Source organism: Tenrec ecaudatus, chromosome 6 (genome assembly GCF_050624435.1).
Source record: "Tenrec ecaudatus isolate mTenEca1 chromosome 6, mTenEca1.hap1, whole genome shotgun sequence".
NCBI lineage: Eukaryota > Metazoa > Chordata > Mammalia > Afrosoricida > Tenrecidae > Tenrec > Tenrec ecaudatus.
The window spans coordinates 77,494,331-77,519,011 of record NC_134535.1 but is presented as its reverse complement, the minus strand read 5'-3'; the positions used below and the strand labels follow the sequence as shown (position 1 = coordinate 77,519,011).

Genomic DNA, 24,681 nt, shown 5'->3' with positions numbered 1-24,681 from the left:
AATATCTGGGGAGAGGGGGAGAGAAGATCAACAATTCTGTTTAACATGGCACAATTGAATATAGCTTTGAAAACAATATGAAGAACCAAGTAGCTCAATGGTAATGCAGATGCCTCTCCCCCAATATCTGAAAGTAGAATATTCCTATGAAACATTCCACAAACAGAAGGGGCATAAATCAAAGAAGCAATTACCATTAAGTAATGTATCAGAGAAACAATTTTGAGCATTCCTGTACCCAAATAATCCCTAACAACACATAAAATCCGAATCCTAAATGCACTGCCTATATAAAGTAGAAATAGTGTATGGTCAGTGCATTTTTTTCTTATTAGAACTGGGAACACACTAAAAATATTTGAAGCCTGAGAAGTTCTGGTGGTGATGGTAGCCACAATAGCCAAGGTGACCATGGCACAGTGGTGAAGTTAAAGGGCAGAGTTCAAATCCCACAGAACAGCAGGGTTTATATGGTCGTTGCCAGCCCTGGGATGAAGGAAGATGGTTGGCACTGTCAGGTAAGCATTGGAGTGCCAAATACAGTTTCTACATCATCATTCCTTACATGGGCGATACATGAGACATTCTGTCCCTGTCCACAGGTAAAAAGTCAAGTATGTGATCACCAGCCATTTGATTGGATGTGCCTATCCAATCCAAAAAGGAGAGAGGCCATTGAAAGAAGATCGAATGAACTGGTCAATCCTGCAGTGACGTCATGGTCTCTGCTAGGGGTGCAAGATGCTTCATTTATCTCTTTTCCCCTAAAATTGAGTATCCTCCTCAGATTTTGGTTAGCAGAACCAAGTACTAATGTAGATCTTTTTAAAACATGAAGTAACATAGAGAAAAGTTTTCCTGTTGTTTTGAAAGCACGATAATCATTTCCCATAGCAGGCAGAGCCTTAGGTTTGATGCTTATTCCGTATTCTCCTCTGTATACCAATTTATAAATTATCTTTTTTATATCATATTTATTTCAAAGTAAGACCCACAGAGGTGCTGTGGGTTAAGTGTTGGTCTACTAGTCACAAGGTCAGCAGCTCAAACCCACCAGACATTCCACAGGAGTAAGATGAGGCTCTCTCTATCCACAAAGCTTTCTAATCATGGGAAAACTATTCTATATTTTAAGATTGCCATGAGTCAGAATTGACTACTCATACTTTACTCACATTAATTGAACTATCATAATAATTACGTTGGTAAGGTTTGGTTTCAGGTTACCAAAAAGTCATTATATATATCTGTCAAATTTCTCTGGGTTAAAGTTCTATTGAAGGTCCTGAGATCTTGAGCAGTAACTCTTGGAATATTATTGAATCCACAAGATGAAATATATACTTAACATTAGCTTGATTATATCTATTATTAAAGTTGTCCTCAACTCAGTCTCTTTACATAAGATCCACCTTTTACCCACACTTCTGTATTTTCAATGGTAAACCAGGCCTGACATCTTATAGTTATTTGTTTGAAAATAATTATGTTCTGATTATTTACTTCTGGTTAATCTTTGGGTTTTTGGCACTTTCAATTAGAACTATCACTAGATTGAGAGGATCATGAATTCTAATACAATGTAACTCTCCAAATTAGTAAATAAATATCCATTTTTAAATTTACATAAAATGTAGAATTACATCGCTCAATTATAAAGTCAGTTTAAATACCATGGATAGCTTAACAATTTGATCTAAATTTCAACTTTATTTTTATCAATGCCAGAAATACAGTTTTAAATAAAGTTGTTACTAAATATAAATAAGCACATGTCAGTCAAGTTGATGATGATTATATTGAGGATCATTCATCATGGTGCTGTTCTAATAAATTAATATAGACGCTTTCTCAGAGATGTATATTGAAATTTTAAGTACAAGTTCCACAAATACTCTTTATTTCAAATTAAATTTCAGGTGATTCAATCATATGATTACATATTTAGAATAGAATGGGTCTTTGTAAACTAATTTTGTTTTTAAAACAACAAAATAGTGTTAATACTTACTTTCACTGGATTTCTCAAGGGTTCAGTTTGCCGATTTTTTGTGAATTTTTTCTTTTGTACCATTACTCTCAAATGTAATCCAAGTGATGGCTGCTATCATATCGATTTCCTTGTAAGCTTCAGGAGATCTGGTAGTGAAGTGGATTAATTGTTGGACTACTAACTGAAGGTCAGTGGTTGGAAACCTAGTAGTTGTTTGATGGGAAAGAGATGAGAAAGGAGTTAGCTTCTGTAAGCTACCGGTACCCTAGGGAGCAGTTCTCTGGTGTTTTCTATGGTTCCTGTGAGTCAGAATCACCTTGCCTGCAGTGGGCTATGGAGAACTAAACTTCTTTCTTGGCTTCTTCACTCGCAGTGGAGATCATCATCACGCTAAAGTTCAGGAACACTTAAAGATCTAATAAATATAAGTGTATCTCCTTCTCTTACTAGTCTGTCAAGATAGCGTTGGCAGCCTTTTCCAACATGTTTCCCCCTTTATTTTCCCTCATAAAACCTGTAAATTTTGGTTATTTATCCAGAATCAAAATAGTAGATGGAAAATAATATTTCTAGCCATTCACTACACTCTGATTCTATATTGAAGAAAAAATGTTTTTGTCACAATATCACCGTAGATTTCTCTTTGCTCTTTATTAACAAAGGAGATATTCCTCAGAGCTGTTATAGGACTCTGGAGACTCTGTGAGAAGATAGTAATTGATTAACCTCATCATTAACTATAAAAACAACAAAAAATGTTCATTAAAAGCCAAGTTATGGGATCTGCTGGGAAGCCTGAGATGTGAATGTTAAATGGACCCTAATTTTTACAGTAGAGATGGGGGGAAAAGGGCGGTATATAAGTAATGTACTTTTCAAATTATCTGAGCTGACACTTCTCCAACGAAGGAAAATATCGAGCTCTTTTATTCTCCTTTCTAACAGGAGACTCAAGACAGGAATGTTGTTGTGTGTCTAATGACAATGTTGTCATTAGAGAGATTGTTCATTGGAGGAGGACACCATGGCAAGTGAAGTAAAGAGCCAGCAAGATCAAGGCAGACCATCAGTAAAATGTATTGGCTTAATAGCCACCAGGTCCAACATCAACATGCAGTGATTGTGAGGATGACTCAGCACCAGGGAACACTTCATTCTGTTGTATACAATTTCTCCATGAGCCAGAATACACTGAATAGCCTCTAGCTTTCTGCATGAATGATCCTTAGAGACACGAATGGCTACACGTCATCTCATATACTTTGGACGTGTTGTCAGGAGAGTCCAGTTCCTGGAGAAGGTTATCATATTTGGTAAAGGATCGACGCAGCAATAAAGAGGAAGACCTTGGACAAGATGGATTGATAACATTGGCTGCATCGATGAGCTTGTGAGGATGGCACAAGACCAAGCCATGTTTCGTTTTGTTGTCCATAGTGTCACTGTGAGCCAGAATTGGATTGAGAGCACCCAACAACAAGAACAACATCTGTGCATCTATCTCCATACCTACATATGACAGTACGGAGATTTTAAAAGGAACCACTGTAACCATTTGATTTTTACTCATAACTGTGATCATAGGATTTTCAGTATAGACTATAACTTAAAGCAAAATATGATCAGTGAGATTAGCATATATACATAATATTACAGCAATAGAAGGAAAATAAGATAATTGAGGAAAGGATTATTATACCATTGTCATCAAATACAAGTTAAAAACATCCTTTTACTAACATTTATTAATAGGGTCATATTACACAGGCATTTTCAGGTGCCTTCATAACAATCACAAGAAAAATGATAGACATATTTGCTTGTTTAGTATTTGTGTGTGAGAGCAATCACACTGGAGAACAAGGGCTGTCTTATTTAGTATGTTGAACAATTTTTATTCTACAAGTTTTCAGGATGTCTGACTAGAACTAATGAACCACAAAGGCTCCTTAATAAATATCCCCATGGTTTTGATTTCTATTTCTTTATTAATGGAAACAGATACTTCCCTAGTGAGTCCAATTTATTTATTGCATGAATGGCTTCCAATATGTCTTTGTGAAACACCATCCACAAAATCCTTGGATGCATAACTCCCTGGAGGCTGGAAAATGTGGTTTCCCAATGATGTGGGCAGTAACAGCATCCACTGGGGCCATTTTGGATCTTCAAATGAATCATGAAAGCACTAATACAGAGTCAGTGAGAAGTTAATAACAAGAAAGCTAGAACCGTCTTATTGCAAAGCAGCAGATGTGTGGAGTATGCCCTGTACATGAAACCAGGTACTGGGGAACCGATTCTTACTCACATAGACCTCATGCCTCAGCGTTGAACAAAGGAATTCTGGGAGTGGTGTGATGGTGCTATTCTCATTAGCATACACACAATAAGTATTCTGGAAATTGATCAAGCTGTTCTAATTCTTGCCACTTTAAACACTTTAAACATTCACATACATGTTACAATAAATGAATAAAAGAGACAAAAACACAACACTTTTGTTTTTTTTCTAATTATAAAATAATTATGTTTTAACATCTTAAGACAAGGTACACATTTTACTGTCCCAGAAAGACTTGTATTTTATGAGCTCAGTGTCTAAGAGAAAGAAATATTCATGGTGAAATGTTCAATGATAATTGTGACCCAAGTTGAAAAGTCCTTAGCAAATTCACTGTACAATCAAATGTGACAAAATATAGATGAAAAAGACAGTATCTTAAAAAGACAATGAGATGTAATAATAGCATCAGACTCAAGGAAAGTTCAGAATAAGAAGTGTAACATCATAATATTGGCTGCTTTCAAATTTTGATGTTCTTGGAAGAATATAAAAACTCATTTATTACTTTATATCATTTACCATAATGTGTAAACATATTCATTATAAAAATAAAAATAAACACATTTAAAGGACAAATATTTTGCAACACAGCGATAACTCAAATAGCTTTGAGTGTACATTTCTAGCATTGGCACGTATACACAGTAAATATAATTTCATATATACATACAATTTGAGTGACAACCTAATTGATACTATATTTAATAATATACCATTGATGTTTTCTAAGTGAATATTAATGTACCAAATTATTTACAGTCTATATAATATTCTATTGAAAAAAATGCACCCTATTTTTTGGATTATAATTTTCACTACTTAAACTTAAATGTTGCTGCTTTAAATGTTTACATTTACCTTACAAAAACAAATATTATTTTTCTTTCCAAAAATGATTTCAAGTTATTTGTTAAAATTACATTTAAATGAAAAAAATCATTATCAGAGGTTTTCATTAATTTTAATGAATATGTTTTGTTTTGGTAATAAGTACCACTAGTTTGAAAACTTAATTTTTCACATTTCTTTTATGAAACAAAAAACACTGCTATAAGATATTCTGCAGAAAAATCTTCATACATTTGACTCTTTTAATGTTCTATTATTTGTGCAGAAGAAATGTTTAATTGCTTTTAGAAAATTTGCATATTTATGACTCTGAAAAATATTTTCAACTAATTACATCATAAGAATACATATTTGATCCAAAGTAGAACTAAAGTGTACTCTCAAAACCAAAACCTAGCTGTTTTTATTTCCAATTATATTAAATATATTCCCTTCATAAACTTACAGTATGATTCCCAATCTTAAGTTTGCTTAAATTTTGTTTATTATATTTTATTTTAATTGCGATAACTATCCATCTTTTTATAATGTGTTATTTTATCTGTTACATTGATCTTTTCTAAACTTAAAAATTAATATACTCTTCAATTATTTTCATGTCTGTATTGTTTATTTTTAATGTTTGAATTTTTAGTATACTGAATATTTTTTGTCATGTAAAGATAAAATATGATCAATTTTTAATGCTTACATTATGACAAGTGTTAAGTGTTGTTAGCTGACGCAGAATCAGCTCCAACGTATAGTGACTCTGTGCACAACAGAACCAAACACTGCTTGGTCCTGTGCCAGCCTCAAAATTATTCTTATTCGTTTATTTACATTGCAATCCTTATCACTCGAGTATGTATAAAACAACTGTAGTTATTTCAAGACATCATATTATGGTCCATTGATTTGCGATGAAAACTGCATCACATAGCATTTTTTTTTCATTTTACCCTTGTAACATATAATCACACTTATTAGGGCAAATGCTCCTTATAAATTTATTTAGATAATACTTTAATATATTTAAACAACAATAGCTTTAATAATAACAATTTAAATACTTAATTGAATATGGCCACAATAGGGAATGGAAATATAGGTTATAAAACAATTTTGAGTGTTTGCGTGTAAGATAATCTGGCAGAACGTTCTCAAGATAATGTTTTACAATATTTTTCTCTGAGTGAATGTTCTTTTTTCATCTTTTAATTTTTAATAATGTTGAATTATTAATTGAAGGAAATGAGTAGGAAAGTTCCATTGTCCTAGACAGTAAAAGAAAAAAGTTATCATTTGGAACATCACAGTACATGTGATGCTATTTGCTACTCTTTTGTTGCTATGGCTCTTCCCCTTTTATGGCCTGTAGAAAGTTGATTCCTAAACTAATTATATTGAAGTTTCCTTAGTACTTAAAAATCACAGGTCACCAAGGACTTTTTTTGTTTGTGGTTCTATTGGCTCTTGTTAAAGTAACTATATTTAACATTTAGAGTTAAATATGCTTTCCTGACCAATCATTCAGATCAGCTGTCTATCGCTACCTGACAACCCATTACAACCTAAATCCTGATGGTTCAAGGAATTCCTTTGGTTTAGTGGGCAAGAGAACAAGAATATATCTTCTAAATTTTAAATGGAATCTTCTAGAAAGCTTTCTGTCTTAGTGTATTTCTTTGAAAAAACAGTATTCACATGTCTCAACTAGTGTATTAGATTATTGTCCAAAAAGCATTTCTTTATGAATATCTGTAAATAAACTGCTGGTAGATGTCATGAAATACTACTGTAAGGTAAAACCATAAAAATGGTTGATACTTTAGTTATTTTTACTACTTGTATTATACAGGCAAGTTGGGAAAATGAGAGGAAAATCACTTCGTAATTTCTCTCTTAAAACAAAGTGTTATATTAATCAAAATGTTGAATACAAATACTAATGATGATAAAATATCTACCAATGATTTATGCTATATAAAGTTTTCTATAACTATGTCTATGTAAATCATTACTAGGACTGATTTAAGAAAAGATTTACAAGGTTAATTCCCCCCAAACACATGTATAAACAATGACAATAGACTCATATCAACTAATTTTTATTTGTCTCTTTATGATATTTGGCCACACTAAAAAATTAAGTATTAAAATATAATGTACTAAACATGAATGTGACGTTATTGTTAAAGATTTAATATTAATGTGTGTCTGGATTTAGACCAAAGCAAAATATTAAATTCTCAGGATGAAAAAAAATAGTTTTGAGACACAAGTAAAGCTGAATTGAAATACCAAGAACTTTACCAATTGGTACCTTGAGACAGTAACAAAGAAATAAACAGGAAAAAAGGTTCACGGTGTGAACTAAAATCACCTCCTGATGGTAACACTGCTCTACGAGCGAGCTTTCCACTGAGCTCCATTTTCTTCAATCTGGTTTCCTTTCCTATCCTGTGTTGGATCTCCCAGCCATGGAAACCACACGATGTATATTAGGGGTAGTGATGACTACACTGCTTTCTGAATTAGAGAAAAGACAACCATCTTTGTCAAGGGTCTGCTATTACACACAACAAGATTTTCTGGGGAAAAAAATAAAACCATAGGAAAGAGACTGAACTCCTAGAGGTTAACCTTCACACTTTAGATAGGTTAAAAAATTTGGAGGCTCTTAAGACATTTATGAATATCTATCACTGCAATAAGGGACAAATGATAAATAATTTTCATCCAGATATTTCTATTAGCTATGTGTGATACAGTTCCCAGTATCCAGTCTTAATTTTATAAAGAAAAATACTGAACAGAGAGATGCCTATGTTATTAAAAGGAATAGCAGGGCTTGGTGATATGTGTGCACAGCTATCAGCTGATAATCTAACTGTATGTAGGCAGTTAGAACCCACAGTTCTGTGGCAAAAGAGGCCGGACAATCCGTTTCTGTAAGGATCTCAGTCGAGAAAACCACGTGCAGCAGTTCTACTCTGTACCACATGGGTTACAAGTGTTAGGATGGACTCCTGGCAGCTAAGTAAAGCATACAACAATAACCACAAAATACAAAGGATAAGTAATAAGTCAAGGAGTATCACCAGTATGTGTGTAACTGTTGCTGTTCCTCAGCTCTGGTGGTCCACATTAATGGAGACTGTGGCTGTGTATAAGTAGATTGATGCACATTTAGTTTTGAACTAGACATAGCCATCAGTTGTATAAAAATATTTCTTATACTGCCCTTTGATTTTAAAATAAGCTTTTAAATACATTTTTAATAAAGGATAATTTATTAGGGGCTCTTACAACTCTTATAATAATTTATACACCAATTGCATCAAGTATACTTGAACATATGTTGGCACTATTTTTTGTAGACATTTACTTTCTAGTGACCCCTTAGTATAATAAATTTTATAGTATCCCTACTTTTATGTTTTTCACTGCTAAAAAAAAACCATTCAGGTAAGTCTGCACAAACAATCCAGCTGTGAATACAGTTAGGACTTTCAGAAACAATGGACACATACTGTATCTTTCAGTACTAAAATTTTCCTCATTTGCAAAATGGCGATCACGGATATCTCATACCTCATAGGAATATTTCATGGATATGAGTATATGGAATATACTTAGAACAGTGCCTGACACATAGCAAGAGATTTATAAGTGTTTGCTACAATTTTATGATATATTCAACTAAATAATATGAAAGTGCATGAAGAAACAGTTAAAAGGTTTATGAAATACAAAGTAAGATACTTACAAGTTGAGAAATTATTTCAAAATGCATAAATAGATGAAAAAAATGTGAATTTGAAAGAAAAGAGAGGAAAGGCGTACAGTGTCATGCTGAACAGATTCAGTAATTTAACTTTGACATGTTCTCTTGTGCACTGCAAAAGATTTTCAAACACATGAAAATATACTTTATATATTCTTCTATAATATTCTTCTATCATGCATTATTTATATTCAAAATTACTTTATGATATGATTTGGAACAAAACAAACTCACTGCCATTGAGTTGATTCTGACTCACAGTGATTCTTTTTTTAAAATCATTTTGTTAGGGGCTCATAAAACTCTTATCACAATCCATACATACATCAATTGTGTAAAGCATATTTGTACATTCATTGCCATCATCATTTTCAAAACATTTGCTCTCCACCTAAGCCCATGGCATCAGACCCTCATTTTCCCCTCCCTCCCCGCTCCCTCTTTCCTCATGAACCTTTGAAAATTTATAAATTATTATTTTGTCATATTTTGCCATGTCTGATGTCTCCCTTCACCCATTTTCTGTTGTCTGTCTCCCAGGGAGGAAGTTATATGTAGATCCTTGTAATCGGTTCCCCCTTTCCAACCCACCCTCTCTCTGCCCTACCAGTATCACCACTCACACCACTGATCCTGAAGGGATCATCTGCCCTGGATTCTCTGTGTTTCCAGTTCCTATCTGTACCAGTGTACATCCTCTGGTCTAGCCAGATTAGTAGGGTAAAATTGGAATCATGATAGTTGGGGGGGGGGGGAGGAAACATTCAGGAATTAGAGGAAAGTTGTAAGTTTCATTGTTGCTACATTGCACCCTGACTGGCTCGGCTCCTCCCTGAGACCCTTCTGTAAGGGGGTGTCCAGTGGCTGACACATGGTCGTGTAGACTCACCGTGATTCGATTGGACCAGGTAGAACAGCTCCTGTGGATTTCCGAGCTGTCACTCTTTACCAGAATAGAAACCCTTCTCTTTATCCCAAGGATCAGCTGGTGGTATCAAGCTATTGACTCTGTGGGTCGCAGCCCAATGTGCAACCCTCATGTGACTAGGTCTTCTTCTTACACTGCCACAGCTCCTCAATGTGCTAAAAATGTTCAGCAAACCCATCAGGCTGCAATCCAAGAAGTAAATGTAAAGTGTAGGGACTGAAGCTTAAAAGACACTTGAAATTAAAAATTTGGTTGTTTAGGAGTCAAAGTCCATGAACATCAAGAAAAATAATAACTTCATTATTAAACATAAGAAAGTAATTGAAAGGCTCAATTGTAATTAAATGAAATTTTATTTTAAAAATCTAATGTATATAAGGAAATTCAGTGAGTTAAATTAAGCTCACTAGAAAAGAGAACATAACATTCTGCAGATGAACAAATAAAACTCAAGTCTCTAGATAAGACGAATGTGGACGCTGTGCATTCATTCTTTATTTTGTAACGGGATTCTGTAGTTCTATTCCCTTTGGCCCTCTCTAACCTGTATGTTTTCTTATGACAGAAGTCAGTAAGGAGAAACCCCACAGCAACCACAACATTCATTCTTTTGGGACTGAAAGAAGATCTCCAACTGAAGGGTTTGCTCTTTATTTTTCACTTGCCATCTACAAGTTGAGTGTAGTTGGAACTCTGACCATCATTACCCTCACCTTCGTGGATCCCCATCTTAAAACACCAATGTACTTTTTCCTCCAGAATTTCTCTCTTTTAGAAATCTCATTTACAACTGATTGTGTCCCATGATTCCTGTACAGCAGGGGTGTCAAACTCATTTAAAACACAGGCTATTTGTTGCAAATGGCAAGATTCACACGAGTCACCTTACATTTACAAGTTTTGTTAAATTTATATTTTGAAGTGAAGATTCGGGAATATGGATTGGATAATTATATAATTAGCACTATATAATTGCTTTTATTTAAGCATTTATTTTAAGTATTTATAAAATTAAAATTACTGTTTTTTTACCTGAAAATTACCAGCACTTTTCTCCTACTAATTTTCACTTACTTCTTATGTTGTGGCCAGAAAATATAACAAAGTAACTAATAAAAAACATAAAATGTTGGACAGCCAACAAATGTGATGCATAATCATAATGTCTTCCATCTAAAAATGTTGACTAGCTCTGTTGCTGGTTTGTTTCATAACAGCACAATCCAGAGTGCTCTTTTTAACCTTTTCACTATTGGGATCTGTTGACATGACATGACACTAAGAGTGGCAGATATGTTGCTTTCAAACATCCCCGGAGTGGAGTCAGCCTGTGTATACATGTCCACGGGCCCCCAAGAAAGGCACTGGGCCATGTGTATACTCATCTTCAGTAGTTGAAGGGTTAAGAAGGGAATTGTGTGTAAGGTATTGCCTCTATTTCATCTAATAGCTATTTTCTTCATAATAAATTTTTCTATTTTCATTTTATTTCAGAGTATCGTGGGCCACAAAAAATTACCTTGGCCCTGCATGTGGCCCGCTGGCCACGAGTTTGACACTTCTGCTGTATAGTATATCATCTGAAGACAGAACAATTTCTTACAATGACTATGTGATTCAACTATTTTTTACAGATCTATTTGGACTTGCTGAATTTTTCCTTTTGGCTACCATGTCTTATGATCACTATGTAACCATCTGTAAACCTTTGCATTAAAAATGGGTATACCCGGACAATAACACACAGTAATTTCATCCTATACTTTTTTCTGGTCTGAGTCTTATTTTGGTAACAGAAAATATGATATAAGTAGAGTCTTGAAAATGTCTGAAAAATTGAGTAAATATATTGCATAAAATATATGCAAAAATATTCAACAAAACTATAGCAAATAAAACGCAAATGTGTGAAAATTGGAATATATACCAAGATTAAGCAGGTATTAAAAGTTGGATCAATATTTTAAAATATATTAACAAAATCCCTCTAATCAACCAACCAAAGAGAAAAAAATCATTTTATCATTTCAATGGATGAAGAAAAATATTTGATTGAATCTAATATCCATTTTTGATAAAAATTAAAATCAATATAGAAATGAATTTCCTCCACTTCATAAAGAACATCTATAAAAACAAATGGTTATGTCAAAGTTAATAATAGGGATACTCATATTTTCTCCTAAGATTGAGAATGTATGCTCTTTATCACTACTTCTAGTCAACATCATACTGGACATATTATCTAGTATAAATCAAAGGATGTATTGCATTGGGCAAATTTACTATACAAAGGTTCATTAATGTGTTAAAAAGGAAATATGTCACTTTGAAATCAAAATTGTGTTTGACCCAACCAATGGTATTTTCAACCACATAATATGCATTTGAAAGCTACACAATTAATAAGGCATACTACAGAAGAATTAATAGATTTGAATTGTGGTGTTGCAAAAGAATATTGAAAGTAGCTTGGACTGTCAGAAGAATGGACAGTATTCTTGAAAGAAATACAAAGTTCTCGTTAGAATCTAGGTTGGTGAGATGTAGTCTCTCATACTTTGAACATGTTATCAGGAGAGGTCAATCCTTGGAAAAGGATATCATCGTTGGCAAAGTAGAGGGTACATGAAAATGAAGAAGACCCTTGATGAGATGTGTTAATACTGTGACTGCAACAATGGGTCCAAATCTAACAATTGTGGAGCTGGAGCAGGACCAGTCAGAGCAATGTTTCAAAACACAAAGGGAGTGCAACAGGGGAGCAATGGGCGCAAAGTATCCAAGTCCCCAAGGAATCCTGAAATTAGACTTTGACTTGGAGGACAGGGCTTGGCACTTCATCAGACTTGATTGGAAAACATACATAAGGGTCGTCAGACAGACCTGGAACTACAGTACCTATTGGGGTTTTTTTTCTTGTTTTGTTAGTTTGTTTTGTATTTCTTTTGTCCTATGTCAATCTGTATAAGATAGGCAGGATTAACACTTCCGAATAGAAAACAATGGGACTAAAGGAAAAACGACCGGATTGGTGGTTCTGGAGGGACATGAGAATGGAGGGAGTGGGAAGGGGCAGTCGAGAGCCAACAAACCCAGGCATAGGGGAACAACCAGATATCTAAAACTGATGATGAGGAGGGTGTAAAATGCCTGGTGGGGTTCAATCAAATGCAATGTATCTGAGAAGAATTACTGAGATCCAAATGTAAGGTGAGCATGATAGTGAATAGGAGGGAGTTAAAAGAAAATAGAGAAAAGAAATAGGAGGCAAAAGCTATTTATAGAGCTATAGCTATAGGCATGTATATATGTAAATATACTAATTTATGAAAGGGATAGAGGTCAATGTACATAGATTTATATGTTAAATATTAAGATAGCAGAAAGATTTTGGGCCTTTATTCAAGGCTTCCCTTAACGCAAGGGAACTTTTTTCAATAACCTGCCACTCTTTGATACTTACCTTCCTGATACAAAAAGAGTGCAGCAAATGTGGGGCAAAGAGAAGATGGTGCCTGGCTATCAAAATATATAGCATCTATGGTCTCAAAGGCTTGAAGTTAAATAAACAGCCATCTACAGGGAAGCAACTAAGCCCACATGAAAGAAGCACATCAGCTTGTGTGATCCTGAGGTGTTGACAGGATCAGGTATCAAGTAACAAAATATCTCAAGCAATCACCTATATTGATGTGAATGAGGGGGGTTGGAGTGGAGACCCAACAATTGGTTATCCCTCACTGAAGGATTATAAGGGAGGGATGATTCAACCAAGGTGCAATATATCACTGACCAAACACACATCTTGACTCTAGCTCTTGAATGCTTCCTCCCCTTCCACTACCATAACCCAGCTCTGCCATACAAATCTGCTAGACCAGAGAACAATGTATTGGTACAGATAAGAGCTATTTAAACATAGGAATCAAGAGAGATAAGCCCCTCAGGATCAATATTGGAAATAGTGATAGCATGAGGATAGGAAGATGGTCAGAGAGGAAGGGTTGGATATATAGCATGCCACCCCCCCACACACACACCCACACACACACGAAGGATGAATAACAGACATGTGGGTGAAGGGATATGTGTTAGTATGGATGGACTAGAGAAACAAATCCAAGGAGACCCATAAGTGTATAAGAAAGAGCTTTATATAAAGAGTAATTGTGCATTAAGAAAACATCCCAGTCCGGTTCAGATCAAGTCTATAAATCCACTATTAACCTATGTGCCCGATAAAGTCCTCTTCAGACTGACAAAACATGTGCAATGATGCCGAATGTAACAAGATCACAGGCCAGTAGGTGGGAAGTCTTGTGGATCCAGTGGTGTTGTAAGCATTTCGGCACCGTCAGGGGTTTCCGCATGGTTCCTCCAGCTCAGGGCACTAGCATAGCTCCATGTGTCTTATCAGCTGCAATGTCTTCCAAAGAGTGAGCATGTGTCCCACTTCCAAGGAGCTATTTATCTCCTTAGCACCTCCAAATGAGGTCATAAAGCTGTGATCTGATTGACAGGGTAAACTCCACCCCTTCACTCTTAAGTCTCAAATTGACAACAGATATTGTAACCCAGTGCTCTGAGTAGACAATCATGTCCTTTGATGTGAAGAATCATCATCCCAGTTGGAACCTTGTGAAATCCACATCCATAAGCAAAGTCAAATCAAGACAGGCTGTCCATAAAGTCTGTAGGAATATGCACCAGTTCACAGACTGAAACATATTCTCTTCAACTGGTCAGGTTCTGGTCAATTCAATGTGGCCTGCCTCACTTAGCTTCACCAGGGTACACATTGGCTGCCTTGCCTTTATAAACAAAGTCGAATCAGATACTAATCTTAATTCTTAAAACAGTCAAGTTCAATTCTTATTTAGCTTATCTAAATCCTTATCTAAACTATTCTATTGATACAAAATATGGAATTGGGTCTTTGACAGCATCAAACCAGAGCTAGGCTTTCTCTCAGTCATTTTCACTTAGTACCATCTCTGAGAATTCAAACAGCAATTTTGCCCCTGAGCTCAAAATATACAATAATTACATTCATTTTTGCCATTTCACATGGGAATAACCAAAAGCAACAGCCAAAGAAAATAGTCAAACTTTAACTTCCCAATTCTTTCCAGAAAACATCCCAGTAAAGTGCATGTAGATATGTGACTTCTGGCTAACCAAAGGAGAAACACTACCATGAGGAAGAAGGCAAACAAACATTCACTCTCCATCTTTATGTTTGTTTCTCTGGTACCCCACTCCCAAGGTACCATAATGTGTTAGTCCGGACAGATTCGAGAAACAAATCAAGGGAGACTAATATGTGTATAAGAAAGAGCTTCATATAAAGAGTAATTGTATATTAAGAAAACATCCCATCCCAGTCCAGATCAAGTCCCTAAGTCTGACTTTACCCCATATGTACGATACCAATCTATAAAGTCCTCTTCAGACTCACAAAACACATGTAATTACTTGGAATGCTGGAAGATCTCAGGCCACTGAGTGGGAAGTCTTGTAGTTCCAGTGATGTTGTAAGCATCTCAGCACTAGGAGGCATCTCCATGTGACTCCTCTAGCTCAGGGTACCATAGTTCAATGTGTTTTATCGGCTGCCATGTCTTCCAAGGAGTGAGCATGTGTCCTGCTTCCAAGGAACTATTTCTCTCCTTAGCATCTCCAAATGAGGTCATCATGCTGTGACCTGACTGACAGGCTAAGCTCCACCCCTTCCCTCATAAGTCTCAAATTGACAACAGATTATGTAACTAACCGGAGATAGAGGACAATGTAAGATATGAAATAATAATAATAATATATAATTGTTCAAATTCACAAGGGTTGGAGAGGGGGATGGAGGGGACAAAAGAGGAGCTTATACCAAGGGGTCAAGTAGAAAATATTTTGGGAATGATGATGGCAACATATGTCCAAATATGCTTGATACAATCAATGTACAGAATGTTATAAGAGCTGTAAGAGCCCCAAATAAAATTATTTAAAAAAACAACACCAAGCTAATGACAATTTAAATTAAAAAAACAAACAGGAGTAGCCATTTTAATCTTTGAGGAAATAGACTTCAAATTACACAGCAACATAAGTAGAGACAAGGATAGGTGTTACATGATGCTAAAGGGATGAATACACCCAGAACACTTAACCATAATAAACATATATTGACCCAATGAAAGACCCTTGAGATTCATCAGCCAAATCCTCAAATAGATGAAAAGTTAAATCACCATATCAACAATAATAATAGGTGAGTTCTATATACCACTCTCAAAGATAGACCTATAGAAAGGAAATGCGATAAATAAATTGAAAAGCTGAACAACACAACTGAACCTCCTAGATATTTAGAGCTCTCCAACAAACAGCACAAAAAATACACATTCTTCTGCAATACAAGTGGCTAATATTTTAAAATAAACCACATGCTGGGCCATAAAGCATGCCTGAGAAAATTCAAACACATACAGATCATTCAAACCATCTTCTCTGACCACAGTCATAAAGCTGTAAATCATCATTAGAAAGAATACAAAAACAAACACTAGGAGACTCGCTATTCAAAAAAGACTGGGTAGTAGCCAGTGTTATTAGAGAGGAAATTAGGAAGTTCCTAAAAACTATTGAGAATGGTAACACAACATACCAAAACCCATGGATGCAGCAAACATAATTATCAGAGTTCACTTTATACAATCAATGCATACCAAAAAAAAAGAGGAGAGACTCATATTCTGCACCTTAACACAACATCTCCACCAACTAGAACAGAGTCAAAGGCATAAACCTTCCAACAGCTAAAGGAAAGAAATAATAAAAACTAGAGCAGAAATAAATGAACTGAAAAAGAAAAACATTGGAAAAATCAACAGTGCAAAAACGTGTTCCTTTGAAAGTAACAACAAAATCAACAAACAGCTAATGAACATATCAAAGGAAAAGAAGAATGAGACAGGGGAAGTCACAATAGACCCAATGAAATAAATGCTTAATAGCACACTCTTATGAAAGACTGTATTGCAACAAATTCAATAATTTGATGACATGGACAAATAACTATAAAAGCAATCTCTCCCCAAATTAATGCATACCGACATTAAGAACTTGAATGGACCCATAGCAAAAGAAGATATAGAGACGGCACACCTCCATGATAGGATCGCTGAAGACAAATGGGTGCATAAGCAAATGTGGTGAAGAAAGTTGATGGTGCCCGGCTATCAAAAGAGATAGTGTCTGGGGTCTTAAAGGCTTGAAGGTGAACAAGCGGCCATCTAGCTCAGAAGCAAATAAGCCCACATGGAAGAAGCACACCAGCCAGTGCGATCACGAGGTGCCCAAGGGACCAGGTATAAGGCATCATGCAAAAAAAAAAAAGATATAAGTGTGTGTATGTATGTGTATATATGTGTATATGTATATATGTATGTGTATATATGTATATATATATCATATTAAATGAAGGGGGAAGTGCAGAGTGGAGACCCAAGGCCCAAGTGTTGGCCAATGGAGATCCCCTCATAGAGGGGTTTAGGAGAGGAGATGGGTTAATTAGGGTGTGAGGTAGTATCGATGAAGAACACAGCTTTCCCCTAGATCCTGGATGCTTCCTCCCCCCAACTACCATGATCCGAATTCTACCTTGCAGGGCTGGATAGGACAGAGGCTGTACACTGGTACATATGAGGGTTGGAGGTACAGGGAATCCAGGGTGGATGATACCTTCAGGACCAAGGGTGTGAGGGACGATGCTGGGAGAGTGGAGGGTGAGTGGGTTGGAAAGGGGGAACTGATTACAAGGATCCACATGTGACCTCTACCCTGGGAGAGGGACAGCAGAGAACGGGGGAAGGGAGACTCAGGATAGGGCAAGATATGACAAAATAACGATGTATAAATTACCAAGGGCATATGAGGGAGGGGGGAATAGGGAGGGAGGGGGGAAAAAAAAGAGGACCTGATGCAAGGGGCTTAAGTGGAGAGCAAATGCCCTGAGAATGATTGGGGCAGGGAATGTATGGATGTGCTTTATACAATTGATGTATGTATATGTATGGATTGTGGTAAGAGTTGTTTGAGTCCCTAATAAAATGTAAAAGAAGAAAAGAGAAAAAAATGATTAGGGCAAAGACTGTACAGATGTGCTTTATACAATTGATGTATGTATATGTATGAACTGTGAAAAGAATTGTATGAGCCCCAATAAATTGTTAAAATAAAATAAATAAATAAATAAATAAAAGAAGATATAGATATAGTTATCAAGAAACTGTCAGCTAAAAACAGGCCCTGTCCAGATGGATTCACAGGAGAATTCTATCAAGCAGTCAGAGAAGAGCTGACACAAATCCTACACAAACTCACAACATTGAAAGAGACAGCAAGCTCTCAAACTCATTCAATGGAGCCAGCATAACCTTAAGACCAAAATCAGATAAAGACCCAACAATGATAGAGAACTGCAGACAAATATCTCTCATGAACATAGATGCAAAATTCTCAGTGAAATATTGGCCAATAGAATCCAACAACATATCAAAAAATAATACATCATGGCCAAATGAGATTCATACCTGGGATGCAGGGATGGTTCAACATTCAAAAAACAATGTAATCCACCACATTAACAAGAAAAATATAAGAACCATATGATCATTATCAATTGATGCAGAAAAAGCATTTGACAATATCCAATACCCACTCCTAATAAAAGCTCTCAGAAATATAGGATTAGAAGGGAAAATTCTCTACAAAATAAAGGTCATATGTGATAAGCCAATAGCCAACATTGCACTCAATGGAGAAAAGCTGAAAACATTTCAACTGAATACGGGAACCCGACAAGGATGGCTCTTATCCCCACTTCTATTCAACATTGTGCTGTCCAAGCCAGTACTATAAGAAAATGACAGGACATCAAGAGAGTAGAACTGGGCAAAGAAGTAAAATTTTCGCTGTTTGCAGACTATATGATTTTATATGTTGAGAATCCTAAGGTGTTCACAATAGGATTTTGGAAACAAGAGATGAGTTTAATAGAGTAGCAGGATACAAGATTAACAAGTAGAACAATTAGATTCCTAGATGAGAATACAAAAAAAGACACAAAGAAAACATACCATTCACTATAACCAAACAAAAGGTGAAATACCTAGGAATTTATGAAATAAACCTAACCAATAAAACAAAATTAATCTGTAAAAAGAAATCTATGAAACATTACTACGAGAAAAGAAAAGGGATCTACACAAATGGAAGTATATCCTATGTTCATGGATTTGAAGATTCAGTATTGTGAAAATGTCAATACTACTTAAAGCAATCTACAAATTCAATGCAATCCCAACCCAAATTCCAGTATTATTCTTTAAAGAAATGGAAAGACTAATTAGCAACTTCATATGGAGAGAGAAGTTCTTTGCCCAGGATAGGCAACGAACACCTCAAAAAGATGAACAAAGTAGGTGGTCTTGCAATACCTGACCTCAAATCCTGACATACAGCCACAGTTGGCAAACAGCTTGGTAGTGCTATAATGATAGCTACACAGATCAATGGATCAGTACAGAAACCCCAGAAATAAAAACAGCTGCATACAGACAACTGAATTGTGACACAGAAACAATAAAGCTAAATGGTTAGCATATACCTACTTCAAGAAACGACACTGAAAAAACTGGTTATCCACCTGCAGAAGAATGAAACAAAATCCATATTTCACCCCATGCACAAAAACAAACTCTAGGTTCATCAAAGACTAAATGTAAAACCCAAAGCTATCAAGATCATCAATGAGAAAACTGAGACAAATATAAGTGTCCTAATGCAGGGAATTCATGGGCTACCGGAGATAACAACAGAAGGGCACTCTGTGGGAGACAAAATAGGTGAGTGGGACCTATTAAAAATAAAACACTTTGTGTACAAGACTTCATTAAAAGAGTTAAAAGAGAGCCCCCCAGATTGTGCTGTTATTTACTAAAGACTTAATGGACAAAGGACTAATTACTAAAATCCTCAGTCTATAACAAGCCTACAACAAGAGAAAAACTAAAAACTATCTGATAAGATAGGCAAAGGACCTGAACAGATGATTCACAAAGAATGTAATAAACACATGATGAAATGCTCCTATTTACTAGTCATCTAGAAAATGCAAATCAAAACAACCATGAGCTACTACATAACATCCATAATTGTAGATCAATGGAGCTTAAGTGGAGAGCAAAGGTTTTGAGAATGATTAGGGCAATGAATGTGCAAATGTGCTTTACACAATTGATGTATGTATGGATAAGAGTTGTATGAGCCCCTAATAAAATTATATTTTTAAAGAACTAATAAAAAGCCATGCAGATTTCACACACACAACAGAGAACAAATACTGGAGAAGGTGTCATGAGATATAAACTCTTATCCACTACTGGTGGGCTTGTAAATATTTACAGTCACTGTGGAAGGTGATACGGTGATTCCTAAAACAGAAGACAATTGTAATATTATAGGACCCACCAATACAATTACTGAGCATGTACTCCGAAGAACTAAGAAGCAGATCACGAACAGATGTGTGCTCTCACATGTTCATTGCAGCAGAGTTCACCACAGCAAGAGGTTGGAAACAGCATAAATTCTCATCTTTAGAAGATTGGTTAAAAAAAACAACTCTGGTATATTGACACAATGGAATATTAATCACTACACACAGGGATCAAACTATGACACACCGCAAGGATCAAACTGTGACATGTAGGGATTTGGAAGACATTATTCTGAGAGAAGTTTGTCCATCACACAAGGACAGATACTGTATGAGTCCACTGCTGTAGGAAGCAGCAGCAGAACTGATACAATCTCAGACATGTAGAGCATCCAATCTGCTTTCCAAGGGGGCCCGACAGCCTAGTACAGAGTCTGATTGGTGCCAATGATCCATGCATCCTCTGCTCTAGGAACTATGTTGAAGGTCACTTTGTTGGAGGGTGCCTTAAATCAGTTGGGACAAAATGGTCAAGGGAGGGAAATGGGATGCTGTCCACTGAGTGGCTAGCCAAGTAGGTCTATCTCCCCTGGACAGGTAGACAGCCCTGTCAGAAGGATTAGGGATACTGAGGGGGAAAACAAGTCAGGAGAGAGGAAAGAAAGCAAATACATCTGTGGGTACACAAATGCATGGCTCTTGGTAGGAAAAGAGGGAGGACCAAAATAAAATAAACATATAGTGTATTGGTTTATTTTTGCTAGACCGCACATGTTCTCCAATAAAAACCTGACACCTGCTAGGTAATTTCCTCAGCATTCTCCTGGGATTTAGTTCTCATAATCAACCAATTAAAATGTGGTCTCCAGTGCTGGTCTTGTGCGTTATGCATTAGTGTTTTTATCTCAAAATCATTAAATATTTGTTTGTCTCAAGAGACATTTATAAAGCTATATGTAGCAGATACCAAGCTTTATTCTTTTCATGGGGAAAATAAGTGGAGAATGGCCTTCTGTGAAAGTTCAGAAAAATCTCTCCAATAAATATCTCAAGAATATTTTTCCATGAATAGCACAACATTCTGCTAAGATGGCAGGTAGGATAGTTAAGGTTTCATTATTTTGTACATAAGGAGAAAATATGAGGAATATATTTTGTTAGGTGCTTAAGCTGCTGTGTCTTTAGGAGGCACTGCACAGTTTTGTGGGAGGAGAGAGAAAGACAGTTATATCTACGGGTAGCATAGACACAATCCTTCTCTGGTTACATAGCAGAATTGAATATATTCCATTAAATACCATCAACCATTTGAATATAAGTAAGTACTCTCAGTTTATTTTCACCTGATGTTTCTGCTTCTATCTATTTTGTAAAATCATTTTATTGGCAGGTCTGACAGATATTAAAACAATCCATAATTCAAAAGACCAAGCATAATTGTGCAATTGCTGCCACCATTGGTTTCAAAATATTTTCTTTCCACTTGAACTCTTTATTAGCTCACCTGTATCCCCTCCCTCATCCACCCTACCCCCTAGGAACCCTTATTATTATATTGTATATTATTATTATTTTCTGCTTCTATCTATATTTTAGCCTTGTGCATTATGTTCTTCTTCTCCTCTCTCTCTCTCTCTCTCTCTCTCTCTCTCTCTCTCTCTCTCTCTCTCTCTCTCTCTCTCTCTCTCTCTCTCTGTCTCTTGATCTCCAAATTTGTATGGCATAATTTCATAAAGTTCACAGAACATGCACTTAAAATATAATGGGATTTACCCACTAGATTTTTAAAAAAATCATTTTATTGGTAGCACGTACAATTCTTCTCACAATCCATACACACATCTATTGTGTCAAGAACATCTGTACATTGTTGCCATCATCATTCTCAAAACAAATGCTTTCTCCTTGAGCCTTTGACATCAGCCCCTCATTCCCCCGCTCCCTCCCCGCTCACCCCTCCTTCATGAACACTTTATAATTTATAAATTATTATTTTGTCATATCTTACACTGTCTGATGTCTCCTTTTACCCACTTTTCTGTTGTCCACCCCCCAGGGAGGAGGCTATATGTAGATCCTTGTAATCATCTCCCCATTCTACCTCACCTTCCCTCCACCCTTCCTCCAGGTATCACCACTCTCACCACTGGTCCTGAGGGGATCATCTGTCCTGGATTCCCTGTGTTTCTAGCTCTGATCTCTACCAGTGTACATTCTTTGGTCTAGTCAGATTTGTAAGATAAAATTGGGATCATGATATTGGGAGGAGGAAGCATTTAAGAACTAGAGGAAAGTTACATGTTTCATCGTTATTGCCCTCCCTCTGACTGGCTCCTCTCCTCCCCCCGAGCCCTTCTGTAAGGAGGTGTCAAGTTTACGCATTATTTTTAATCCTGTTGTATATATTTTACACTTAATAAATAAATTGTCATAAAAATATATAGTAATTTCCAGCCTGTAACTGAAAAATATTGTGTGGGTTACTTTATTTACTGTTGACATTAGCAAACTTTAGGCATATCAACTGCTTATTTCTGATGAGCTATCTAGGATAGAATTAAATTCTATATTTAAATTATTTGTTCATCTCACATGCATATGTAGTCTATAGACAAAATATTCTTGTATTATATAAAGACTGCCCTTCTAATTTCCATCTTTCTCCTGTGGAGTGGGTGATGGTTCTAAGCTACAGCCCAATAAGTAACCCACTGTGCCACCATAAGCCACAAATACATTCTTCAGAGATAAACTACTAGTGAGGAAACTAGAAGATGAATGTGTACAGGATGACCAAAAGATCAATCTCAGAGCCTCATGTGGCTTATATGAAAATTGGTAAAATTTTGCAAATAATTATGATTGTCTTATAACTAACTTGTTTTTTATCTTGATTTTACCAGGAAGAGCTATAAAAATAAACTATTGGCAATGAAAAATAGAACATCAGTGACAGATTTTATTCTCCTGGGTGTAACAGACAATCCAGAACTACAGGTTTTGCTTTTCTTCTTTTTATTGACCACATATCTACTAAGTGTTACTGGAAACCTAACCATCATCACCCTCACCCTTCTGGACTCCCACCTGAAAACTCCCATGTATTTCTTCCTCCGAAATTTCTCCTTTTTAGAAATCTCATTCACATCTGTTTGTAATCCTAGATTTTTAGTCAGCATCATAACAGGTGATAAATCTATTTCCTATAATGCTTGTGCGGTACAGCTGTTTTTCTTTATTCTCCTTGGTTCAACTGAGTTTTTTCTCCTAGCTTCTATGTCTTATGACCGCTACGTGGCCATCTGCAAACCTCTGCACTACACGACCATCATGAACAGCAAGGTCTGCTCCCAACTTGTTGTTAGCTCATGGCTGGCTGGGTTCGTGGTTATCTTTCCTCCATTGATCATGGGTCTCGGACTGGATTTCTGTGACTCTAATGTGATTGACCACTTCACCTGTGACTCTGCGCCTTTACTGCAAATTTCTTGCACAGATACAAGCACTCTAGAACTCATGAGCTTTATTTTAGCCGTGTTTACTCTCTTGTTCACTTTAACACTAGTAATTCTTTCCTACACTTACATCCTTAGAACGATTCTGAGAATCCCCTCAGCTCAACAAAGAAAAAAGGCCTTCTCAACCTGCTCCTCTCACATGATTGTCGTTTCCATCTCTTATGGAAGCTGCATCTTCATGTATGTGAAAACATCGGCAAAGGAAGGCGTTGCTCTTACAAAAGGAGTAGCCATGCTCAATACGTCTGTAGCTCCGATGCTGAACCCATTTATTTATACTCTAAGGAACCAACAGGTGAAACAAGCACTTAAGAATATTATAAAAAGACTCTTGTCAAAAAACAATGACGGGAATGCAACTTATAACTGAAATGCACATACAACTATTTCTATCAGAGAATCAATATATATTTCATTCTTATTGCATTTAAGTCTTCTCACACTTATCTCTTCTCAGAAATACGTTTTTCTCTATGCTGCATATTCTGACCAGTCGTACTTATATGAATTTAAGAATAAAATTGTTTTGAAAGGAGCTAATGTCTATTTCTGTGAAACAATTCAAATATAGGACTCAAGTCACCTTTTCTATTAATATATGTGATTCAAGTGATATATATGATGACATTAATTGGTTCCCAATTCATTTTAACAAAATAGGGTTTTAAATTATTATATGATGTATATGTCTTTCAATTAGTGTCCAAAAATGTCTTACCTTCCAGCAAAAGGAATTAAATTCTGACCTAGCATACATGCAAACTTAACTGACTGTTGAT

General features: G+C 35.9%; 1 protein-coding gene across 1 annotated transcript; it reads left to right on the top strand.

Annotated features, from left to right (window-relative positions):
- The first annotated feature begins 23,315 nt into the window (after positions 1–23,315).
- Positions 23,316–24,272, top strand: LOC142451472 (olfactory receptor 6C76). The gene has a single exon (XM_075553264.1). The coding sequence runs from the start codon at positions 23,316–23,318 to the stop codon at positions 24,270–24,272; it is 957 nt and encodes a 318-aa protein (XP_075409379.1).
- The last annotated feature ends 409 nt before the right edge of the window (positions 24,273–24,681 follow it).